The sequence below is a fragment of the Bison bison genome, unplaced genomic scaffold, assembly GCF_000754665.1.
Source record: "Bison bison bison isolate TAMUID 2011002044 unplaced genomic scaffold, Bison_UMD1.0 scf7180017864317, whole genome shotgun sequence".
NCBI classification, from domain to species: domain Eukaryota; kingdom Metazoa; phylum Chordata; class Mammalia; order Artiodactyla; family Bovidae; genus Bison; species Bison bison.
This window is the reverse complement of record NW_011494889.1, coordinates 980,447-992,220: the sequence shown is the minus strand read 5'-3', so window position 1 is coordinate 992,220 and position 11,774 is coordinate 980,447. Positions and strand designations below refer to the sequence as shown.

At 43.6% G+C, this 11,774-nt stretch overlaps 1 protein-coding gene across 2 annotated transcripts in view; it reads right to left on the bottom strand.

Moving 5' to 3' along the window:
* MIA3 (melanoma inhibitory activity family, member 3) overlaps positions 1–9,712 on the bottom strand; it is a 56,610-nt gene extending 46,898 nt beyond the window's left edge. For both annotated transcript variants that reach the window (XM_010852817.1, XM_010852818.1), the window contains exons 1-4: positions 9,688–9,712; positions 9,071–9,204; positions 5,406–5,492; positions 344–3,149 (exon numbers count right to left, since the gene is read on the bottom strand). In XM_010852817.1, coding sequence (XP_010851119.1) covers positions 344–3,149; positions 5,406–5,492; positions 9,071–9,199 — 3,022 coding nt within the window. In that variant the 5' untranslated portion in view covers positions 9,200–9,204; positions 9,688–9,712. The remainder of the gene's footprint in view (positions 1–343; positions 3,150–5,405; positions 5,493–9,070; positions 9,205–9,687) is intronic.
* Between the last annotated feature and the right edge of the window lie 2,062 nt (positions 9,713–11,774).

The following is an 11,774-nucleotide window of genomic DNA, read 5'->3' as shown; positions in this document are numbered from 1 at the left end:
CAAAAAGTGCTTTCATGAAATTGGTAAGCTGTCACCAGGTCTACTTTGTACACCATTTTCTTGCTCGAGTCTTTTTCTTTTTATAAAGTTTCCTGCAGAGTATGCTACTGGTCTCAACTGTCTAAGTGAAAAGTGGATCAAGAAATATTTATCTATACTCCAGCCTCCAAGAGAGAAGGTGGGAAGGGCCATGTGGACATCCCTGTATTGCCCCTCACTTCTGGGCACATTGGGACCCATGGAGAGAGCTTCAAAGATCAGGCACGAGGCACTTCAGCGGCCCCCCGGCCCCCACGCCTGTTTCTCAAGCCCAACCCTACAAGGCCATAGGTGGGTACCTCACCTTCTGCTGGTCCATCCCAGCCTCCCTCTACAGGCTGTGCCGCTGCTGGGGGAGCAGTCTCCTCCACTGTGGAGTGTTTGTACCTGACGAAATAGATCAGGTCTTGAACATCATCGAGCACTGCAGCCTCCTCAAAGACGCTACTATCCTTCGTTTCCAGGTCTCTGTTTTCCGTCACGAGAGCATCAAGCATGTTCTCTGCCTCTGTCAGAATGCGTGACTCCCAAGCACGAAAGACCTTATCGAGGACTTTCTCCACGTTATAGGGCAGGCTCTCGCGCTGCGCTGACTTCAGCTTGGATGACATGTCCTGGAACATGGCTTCCAGCTTGTGGATGTCAAAGTACTTCTGGAATCGCTGCAGAGACTGCTGATCTTTAAAGAAGCTACTGATTATGGGCAAGTCCTCCAAATGGACACTCTCCTCAGGCTGCACAGGGGCATGTGGAGCCCAGGGGAACGGGTCATCGTCAGGGTCCTCGGAAGCAGACCCCCGGCTTCCTGGGTCCACGAATTTCTCTGCATCCTCGTCGTCCTCTTTCGAGGGTTCTACCCCAGGCTTCTCCATGAGCCCTGAGGTCTTTGGGTGGCCCTCATGGTTGTCTTCTTTAAGATAATCAGGATCTTTCTTCTGAGACGCTTCCCCTAACTCTGGAGTCTGATTTTGTTTCTTGCCAGGAAAGTCACTTCCTTCAGAGGGTCTCTGTACCTTCTGATGCACAGGAGAGCTTCCTTCTTTTTCCACCACCGGGCCACCTGCGTCCCTGCCCAGACTGTCTACCGCTTTACCCGCAGTCTCATTTTTTCTTTCATTTTCCGATACATGACTAGTTTCTTCTTTGTTTTTTTCAGTTTCTGGATCAGTCTTAATGGCACCTGAAACAGGTTTTTCAGGGTTTTGCAGGTCAACATCTAACCTCTTATCCTGAATCTCAGGGCTTCTTTCTTTAGCCTGCTTTGCACTTACAGCATTTTCATCCTCCAGGAGTTCTTCAGGGCTGTAATCTTCATCTTCTGGGTTTGGTTCTTTTGGGCGGAAGCCTCGCCCTTCTGTGCTATCAGTTTGGCCTGTTTTTCTTACTTCCTGCCCTTCATCTGAGGCATCCTTGGTGACCCTGGTGACCTCTTCTTCAGGGAGCTCTCTCTTTTCGCTCACTTGCTTATTAACTGCGGCAGCCACACCTCCTTGTTGCCAGGAAAGATTTCTTTCCAGAACGGGCCGCTTTTTTTCCAGGTCTCCTGGCAAGCCCATGTCATCTGGAGAGGAGAACCTGGTCTGATTTTGAAGTTTAAGAAGCCGATCCTTTATAAGTTCTGCACTCGGATGCTCCCCCGAAAGCACGTGTGGTTTAGGCCCACTTATTGAACCGTCTACTTCGTCCACGCTGTCTTTGGAAGCATTAGGCTGATGATCGCCCGAGGGGGCTGCCACGCCCACAGGTTCCCGTTCAGTCTTTCCTTCCTCCCCTTGATTCCCCGCCGCTTTTGCTTGCGGGACTGAGTCACTCTTTGAGGCACCTTCCAAACTCCGCCCTGAGGGCTTTTCTTCGTGAAGCATTTCTTTGGAGATGTGAACGGCTGCTCCTTTCAGGTCATTCTCTTGGTTAGCAAAGGCTGATTTTAATGTTTCTGTACTTTTTTCAGCAGCTGGTGAAGACCTGAGGTGGCCACTCTGAGAAGAGCCCTGCACAGCCTGGTCTTCTTGCGTCTCGTCCTCTAGCCCTACCTCATGCTGCACCCAGTCCCTCCTGGGCTCCTCAACTTTCCGCCCCTTGTCTTTCATGTGAAGTCCTGCGCCCACTTCCGGGTCGTCGTCACTGTCTGCTTTGGGGACTTCTACATTCACAAGGTGGTCTGCTGCCTTTTCAGGGTCAGTATGATCTTCTGGTCGTGGTTTCCCCAATCTGCTATCCATGACTAATGGGTCATCCTCTTCCTTTGAATCAGAACTCTCTAAATCTGTGTCTGTGTTTTCTTCCCCTTCCATAACATCAGAGAAGACAGTATCTTCCCGGTGTTTCGGTATCTCTTTATCACCCTTTTTGATGCCTGGGGGCTGAGTTTCCTCAACTTTATGCTCTTTGTTTGAATTCTGCTCTTTCTCTGTTGGGTGTTTCTCAATTCCGGAGTGCCCTGGACTTTTCGTATCTTCTCCATCTGTAAAGGTTAGTAACGGCAGCTCATCGAAGTCTTCTTTATTCTCCTCTTCTTCCTTTCCCACTGTGTAATACTCAGGATCCAAATCCTCAACAAAATCGTCCTCTAATGAAGTAACAAGTCTGGTTGTCTCATCATCAGATACCAGTGCATCTGCAGTTGAGCCAAACTTGGTTTTCAAGTCCAGAGTCATTTCTGTTTTCAAAAGTTTATAAGCATCGATCTTCTCCTGCTCGTGCGAGACCTGAGAACTATTGCTGGTTTTGTTGTTTTCACTGTCTGGCACTTTTAACTTATCTTGCAGCATTTCTCCAAAAGATTCAAATGAAGTTCGCTCTCCCTGAGCATGACCTGTTTGACTGTTTACCTGGGGGTGGCTCTTCTGAGCCTCAGATCTTTCCCTGAGTTCCGCAGTGTTTTCTGAGAGTACGCTTTCACTTTCCTCTGAGTTGGGTTCTCCGGGCTCAGGTTCAGCGTCACTTTCATTAGATGCTTCAGGAGGTTCTTCCACACGCTGAGCAGTTTTTTCTTTAACTTTTTCAGAATCTTCAGTGGCAGAATCATACAATTCCAAAAATCCTAAAAGTTCTTCGACATTATAATTATCAAAATCATCTCTTCCCCCATCAAAACAAACGAAATCTGTCTCCTGCAAGGCAAAGAAAAACATTAGCGTGTCACTAACCGAGTGTCAAAAGAACAAGTGCTTGCCCACGCTAATGACAGAGATGATTGCAAATTCATGTTTGGTCCTGGCGGGGCTTTTGTGCCAACCCTGGGGAGTCAGGCGATAGAAGGATAGACCCCATCTTTCCCTTGGCTTCGTATTTCCATGAGGAAGGGCTCCTACCTGAGTAATGTTCCTGGCTTCCCTTCATTCTCTTTTCCCTAAGGAGGAATGACTCATGTGGCTGGTGGGTTTGTCCTGCACCACCCCTGTTCTCTGCTTGGGCCTGGCTGGAGGGAACACACACCCTCTCTCTTCCATGCTGGCAGTTTTATAAGGGACAGTCCACTAGGAGAGCCCCCTAGTTGGCTAGCTCTGCCTGTGGCTGGGTAAGTCTGTCTCATTCTAGACTGCCATGTTCAAAGCCCATTAATTTCTGCACACTTGAGCTGTGTTCTCCAAAAAGTTTTATCAGTAAGAGATGGTGACATCCTGGTCTCCATCTACCTGCCTGCTGGGTTTCTCAGTTTGTTCTGAGTACAAGTAGGGAAAAGTAGGGCATCATTTATTGGTCCTCCCCACTTCCAGCATTTATACCTGATGCTCTGGGAATTTACCCCATAATAGTTTGTCCAGAAGAAACTAGAAGACCACCCAGCATCTCCCTCATCCTCCCCTCTAGGCTGTACTTTCCTGCTTACCTAGCTGGAGACAAGCAGTACCACCTTGCTGACAGGCTCTCGTTCTACAACGGATTCCTGACTTATACTTTACTTGGACTGGGAAAGTTAAATCAGCTTAAGAAGCATCTTACTGAAATGCAAGTGCAGGGGAAGTAAAAATATCGAGGGACAAAGAATGGTGTCAAGGGGCTCCCACTTAACCATCACAAGTATAGCTTGAAGACAAGATTCAGTGAGGGTTCTGATTAGGTGTCAAAGAGATCTGCTTTCAGACTACCCATAAACCTAATACTTCTTTTTAACCTCTGCTAGTAAACAAATTGACATAAAATGGGTCATTAAACAGAGGGAAAAGTTTAAAAACCAACAAAGATAATTTCCTTCCCCTAACTAAACTCTCAGAGTCCTTGGAGAGACCGGACAAGTGTGGCAGGAACGAATGATTCCTCTGCTCACCACGTGCCTTTCTATGCCATTTCTTCATGTTGAGAGAAGCATGGAGTGAGAGGTGCAACAAGAAGGTGGAATCCCCAACAAATGAGGTCTCTGTGACCCATGAGCTGCTGTCTAGCGTATAATTTCCCTCCCAGCAGTATCCTCATTAGGAGCAAGGACTAACAGGCAATCAGGCTGATTTCATGACCCTTGGGAAGACAAAAAGTTTCAAGAATAGCAATGGCTCTGTGACTTCATCTATTCAGCAGAGCTCAGCTGATACATGCCCCAGGCCAGCAGCCTACACACTCTTGCAGAGACTCCGAAGAGTTGCTCGAAGATTTCTGTTTGAAGGTGGGTTTCAATTCTTATTAATTTTAAAACTCCAGAAAATAATCAGCTGGAGTAAGGATCCCAGAACACAAAATCCTTGTCATCACAAAGCTACTAAAATTAGTGCACCTGGATGAATGCTTTCCAGACTGTGCAGTCAGGACCTTGCAGATTCGAGGCTGGACCTTATGTGAAACACTCAGGTTCCCTTTTCCAGAATCTATCCCATAACTCTAATCCCTTAAATCATTAAAGAGTCCAAAAGAAAACCTTATGGCCTAACGTATAATTTAGGGTTTGATTAATTTAACCTGATTTCTATATACTCGCAATGTATAAAGGCTATTCAATGAGTATTGAGACAACTTCTCATCTTGCTCGAAGTAAAAAAAAAAAAATTACTTCAGGTAATTTGAAGTAAAAAAAGGTAAAAAAAAATTTTAGTTACTTCCTGCATTTAATAACTAAATACAAAGATACTGAATTCTTCATTTTTTTCTCATATCAAGTAGCAAATAAAAATCCTGAATAAGCATACACAGCCTTGTACAAGAACACCTGCTTCAACGTAGAACTGTCAGATTCTGATACAAAGTCTGCCATAAATTCTTTTCAAACTTCTCTTTTCTTTAAAGGCAGTCTGATAAATTAAAATCTGAAACACAGATGTTAACTTGTTTTTCCTTTTTTGATCAAAACACATTCAAAATTAGTTAATTAGGTGTAATTGGTGAATTTATAAGTCAATTTATAACTGAGAACAACAACAACAGAATCCACAACTTACATCTGTTGGAACTTGCAGCTCTTCCTGAGTATATTCATGGACTACTTGGATTAAATCCTTTGGAAAATATCCAAAAGTATGCCCAACCTACATTAAAAAACAGCAGAAGAAATGAGTATCAGTCAAAATTCTGTATAAGAAACATAAACGAGAGACCTCTCAGTAGTGAGAGGAAACATACAGATAGGCAGATATAACCACAAGAGATAGATAGTTGCTGTTATGATTACAGAGATTATTATTCCAAAATAAATTAATACAGAATGTTGTAAGGACAACTTTTCTAAAACCACTGAAATTTTATTTCAATATTCAGCTTAATTCTAAACACGGGGCACATACAGTGAGATTTCTAAAATAGCTAGAAGATCTGTACAAGAGAAAGTTAGTGAATATTATGCAATTAAAACTATGTAAATAAAAGTTGATTAGAAACAATTCCAAATACCCTCTAACAAGAATTTATCTGCACATTTCACAGCATCACTCATAAACCAGGTCTTAGACGTATTAATAAGTAAAAAAAAAATACATTTCTGAAATGCATGACCAGTACAACAAAAGGCAAATATTGACTGATACCATGGACCGCACTAGCTTTTTCCAAACTAGATTTTCAAGTTTTGTGGGAGAAAATAAAATTCATACTAATCTACACAGCAAGCTTAGTTTCATGCAAGTAAAGACAGAAGATAATCCCATTTATCTATAGCATGAACAGCTTTCCCAACAAGAATACTGGAATGGGTTGCCACTTTCTTCTCCAGGGGATCTTCCCAACCCAGGGCTTGAACCACCTGGGTCTCTTGCATTGCAGGTGGTCTCTTGACTGAGCCACCAAGGAGACCTAAAAGGTATTATTATCAATATATTGTGTGTCCTCTTGAGAAACACATACTGTCTTTTACTAACTGTAGTCTGAAAGGGAGTAGCAGATCTCTTCCCAATCAATAAAGGAGGAGACTGACATGCAGATCAAATGCACAGAAAGGGAAAAAAAAAAAAAGAGGGTATCTTATCACTAACTCCTAAAATACCCACATTATGAGAGCTTTTGTTATATCTGGCAACTCTGTGAAAGCCAGTTTTACTAGAACACTGCCTTGAAGATTAGATAAGACAGTGCAATTTTAAATTGCTACACTGGCAGTTAAAGTATAAAATTCTAAAAAAAAACAAAAGAAAAAAAAAGGCTGCAGAATGAAAACTAAAAAATAGAAACAAGAACGATCTTGAAAGTTCAGGAGACAGAGTTTTTAATCATGAAATGAGAGGGGAGGCTGAGGGAAAATACACTTTTTCCCTTCTCAGGAAAAGTTTATTAAGAGAATCTAGAAAAGGCAAAGAAATCAGAGCTATGTGGAGAAAGGAAATACATTTATCTTGGTGTGATCTTTGTCAACTGAGACCACAAGTTGTAAAAAAACTCCATATATTTTTACATCGAGTAGGTCCTGTTTCTTAGGATCTGACAAAAAGACGCAGAATCATAGGTCCTCGTGATTGAAGGTAACTTTTATATCTAATCTTGCTTCTATATTTCATCTCTGTTGATTTGATTTGGGAAAAGAATACTGTTTCAAGAGAACAAGTACATTAGCTACACTTGGGACAAATGGAAACAAGTGCTGCTCCCTGAAAGGAGATATTCACAAGGAAAATGGGTAAGACACATGCCCCGTTACAGAGTTTCTGACTTTACTAGAGCTAAGACAGTACACATTAACTGCGATACAAGGCAGTAAAAGGAATGCCACACGAGTCGTGCAAACAAAGCGCCGCCTGAACGGCGGCTGTCTATTAGACAGCAAAGATCCCTTCTGGCTGAGAGCTGAGGGCAGGGTTTCCCTGCAAAGGCAGGGTCAGAGTCAGGAACCAGAAAGATTGGCAGGCTCTCTAGAGGTGAAAAGTCAAGTTCACTTACCCAAATGCTCCAACTTCACCACTTTATCAAAAACGGTATGGACTTGAAAAAAAAAGTTCCAAGAGTAAAGACTATCAAGAAATCTCATGCAATAGACTTGAAAGGAACAAAACAGATTGTCTTCTGAATATGGTGATTCAATTGGTGTGTGTGTGTTTGTTAGTTGCTCAGTTGTGTACGACTCTTTGTGACTCTATGGATTGTAGCCCGCCAGGCTCCTCTGTCCATGGAATTCTCCAGGCAAGAACACTGGAGTGGGTAGCCATCGCCTTCTCCAGGGGATTTTCCCGACTCAGGCATCAAACCCAGGTCTCCTGCACTGCAGGCAGATTCTTCAGCATCTGAGCCATTCAACTGGGATTCTGCCTCAATAGAAAGGTTGTACCTGACCAGTTGGTCTTACTGGAGGAATCTGGACCACCAGCAAAATAAATCTGTTTTTCCCAATAGGGGATTCTTAAGCTTTCTTTTCTGTTGCTTGATTTACAGAGAGTGAAAATGTTCACCTTTGGGACTGAGTGTTATCTCTAAGTTTGGACAATCCTTAGGGTATTCAGGACTCTTACTACTTTCAATAAATAATCAGGCAACACATCACATAGAAAGGAAAGGACAATAGCTCATAAGCCTCCCAATCAGGTCACTTCTAGTGAATCACCTCATTAAAAACATCAAAGCGTGACAAGTCATTGATTTCCATGTCCGCCATCCCTGCACCCACAGAGCTGGCTGGGAATAGACCTGCTGGGAAGAACTCGTGGGAGCAAGTATCCAAAGAGCAGGAAAAGGATGCCCCAGCAGTTGCAAGCAAAACAAGCAAACAAACAGGAAAGCACACAGCAAAAATCACATTTTGCTTTTTTAACAGAAACAGCACACATGATTAGGTATGTTAACAGTTTAGAAAAAAAATTCTTTTAAAAAATCAACTCTTAACAGGAATGCCTGAAACACTATCTTGCCCATATTTTACAGGATTAAGTCTAAGGCTCAGGAATCCTTCCTTTTTGAAACAATGAAGTTAAGAAGTTTCAAAGTGAAGTGAAGTTTCAGGTTTCACTATTGGTAACTACCAGTTTGTTTTCTGCATCTGTGAGACTGCTTCTGTTTTGTTATATTCATTTGTCTTACTCTTTAGCTTCCACTTATAAGTGGAAGTATTTGTACGTACAGTATTTGTAACATACAGTATTTGTCTTTGCCGTAATTCACTAACACGACACCCTCCAATCCACCCATGTTGCAAACAGCAAGACTGCAGTCTTTTAATGAATGAACAATACTCTATTGCGACTCAACGGACATGAGTTTGAGTAAACTCCAGGAGTTGGCAATGGACAGGGAGGCCTGGAGAGCTGCAATCCATGGGGTTGCAAGAGTCAGACACGACTGAGAGACTGAACCTAACTGAAATGAACTGAATACTCTACTGTGTGTATGTGTATATGTATATATATATATATATATACACCACGTCCTTATTTGCTATATATGGAGCACTCGTGGCTTGTAAGGCCTGACTCTGAGGAGCAGCACCTGGAAGCAGTTCACTTCTGTTGGAGACCCCCTTCTGTGCCAGGCCTGATGCCAGCAGGGGACATAGAACGAACCCCTTTTTCCACAGTCAAGCAGAGGGGACAAGTTAACTCCATCAAGACCCCAAGAAACTGTAGCTACTTAAATCTACAGTGCTTAAACAAGTCAATAAAAAGGCAGAAAATTATGTCAAATTTTTACTTACACTTCCAGCCCAAACTTCAGGTGATCCCCCTGCCAGTTTATAGTAGACATATACAGTGTCTCCTTTTTTAAAATTCACAAAACGACAATCCGGGCCTGTAAAATCTTCTAGAGCCTCACCCCGGTACATTAGCACTGTATAGAAAGAGTGGGGAGGGAAAAAGCGGGTATCAGGATTCAACTTTCAAATATTGATTTATCAGGAAACATAACAATCCACTGTAAACAACAATCAAGCTTCTCCAGTACTCTCTGAAACCAATCAGCCTCAGCTCATATGCTCAGAGCATCTATAGAGCTGTATCGTTATAAATCAGGACATCCCCTTGCAAGTAGCCAGGAGAGAGGTAAACTTGCCTTGTTTTTCCTATGGATAATGCAAACAAAAAGCAATGTGTCCACTGCCACACATGGCTGGTCTCGAGTGAAACTCTTGGTTCCCTCTCTAACCATCCAGCTTTCAGTCTTTGGTGTTTCATAATTATAAAAAGCTTCATTTTGCAGTTGGGTAAATTCAAGCACAGATGCGACTAGTGTAAGCATGACTACATGCAGTGGTAATAGGTAACTGGGGAGAGCACCCAAGAACCCCCAAGAGGTCAATTAACTTGAACTAACCACTCAAAGGCCCTCTTCAAGTGGTTATAACTGCTACCGTGCAACAGGAAACACCTTCCACTTCACTTGCAGTCAAGTTGCTCTGTCAATATCTGGATAAATTAATGGGAAAGGCTATCATACCCAATTATGGATCCAATCACATAAGATAATATCTTCTGAAAGCATATAATGCTGAATATATCCAACATTAAGGAGGTTTATTTATTTCTAAAAACAAAATCAAAAGTGGGCAAACAGGTTTTGTTTCTATAAGCAAAATCGTATGTGGCAGGGACAAGCAAAACCATGAGAACTGTCCAGTAGTTACCTTCAGTCTTAACATGCAGGACTTAAACGATATTCGATCTAGAAATTGATAGAAGCAGTATTTTTCTTTTTGTTGGCCAAATATACAGCTTCTCGTCAAATGAAATAACAAATGCAATTAAACAGCAGAGAAAGGAAAGGATGAAACGGAAATAACACTTGTTCTAAAAGCCAACTGGCAATAAGTACCTTAAGATGTATCTTTACATACATATTTGAGGGACAAACACAGATTTAAAGGGGGTTATCTGGATTTTGAAGCTGATTATTTTAATACATGTCAGCATTCTAATTCAGATATAATTAGGTGAGAGGCAAAGTTGAAGGTGATGGACAGTTCTTAAATTGATAGACTGGAGATCCTATCAGAATTGGAAATATGAAGATCACTGCAGAGGTATAATAATAAATCAGATGACAACATAATGCACTCCGTGGGGCAGCTACCTGAAAAGCACACAAGGACAGCTAACATGGACACATCTTACTAAACAAACACTTTACGCAATACAACAGGGGACCCAGACCCTGCTCTAGCTGCTGGCTATCGCCTTTGGCTACACTTGTTGGACACACGCCATTTCTCCAGTTATGTGACACCCATGGGCCCTTCTAACACCATGTCTCCATACTGAGGAAGCATTAGGGATGTTATAATTTTCCAGATGACTGGTTTTGAGGTACCCAGGCAGGATAGTGTTTGAAAGCAAAGCAGAGCCAACACTGGCCATATCCAACACTGCTTGCTAATAACCTGGACTTACTCTGAGAAAACTGCAGGAAAAATTGATGGACTTTTGTAGCGTTTATTTACATCAGTCTTAGGGTTACCTCTAGGAATGGCTTAAACAAATCCAAGACAGCCTCCTTTCTTTCCACTAATGATGTGGCAGTGCTACGGTTCTTCCGATTGTGAAATCTGTTTTTGAATAACACTGATTTCAATCTAAATAGCTAAACTGTAGGCTTTGGCCTCAGAAGGAATGTTTTTCTATATGCACTGATTACAACACATGAACAACCTTGTGTGAAATGGTTGTCAGTAAGTTACAAGGTTATTTGAGACCACAACGATGATAGCGGCCCAAGGCAAAAGCACAGGAGGAGAGCCCAACAATGTAACTGATCAAGGCTCAAGCTGGCTGGATTTATAAAACCCCTGGGGTACTTACTATTTTCACTTTAACACTCTTCATCTGAGTCTGGGGATCTCTGCCCTTCTCACTACCCCCAGCCCACCCCGAATTCGCGGTTAGGGAACAATTTCGCTTCCTGCGCATTGGAGACGACTGATACCAGGTGGCCGATGCAGAGTCTCGGCCTCTTTCGAGAGACAGATTTTGGCCTTCCCGATGCCCTCCCTGCCGGGCTATTTGCGGGAGCCTTCCAAGCACAGAAATGATAGGATTGAGGCAGAGCCGGGGAGGAGACCTTGGAACACACCGCACGCCTGGACTCCGGGCTCATTCCAAACCTCAACTCCAATCCCTGTTGAAAAGGCGGTCCGAGCCCGGAATCTGACTTAAGCAGAGGGGCGAAGGGGCTGCGCCAGGGAGGATTTTCCGAGCCCTAGCAACCTGCAGCATGGAAGACGCCCACCGAGTCCCGGCGCATCCGCCCCCGGACTGCACCCAGCGAGGACCCGGCGACGGGGGCAGGAAAGCGCTCGCAGGCAGCGTGCGGAGCCCGGGGCGCGCGGCGCGCAACCCCATCTCCCCTCGGAGCCGGGGCGTGCCGGGGGAGGGGACATTGCGAGCTGCCCCGGGGGAAACCGGGGG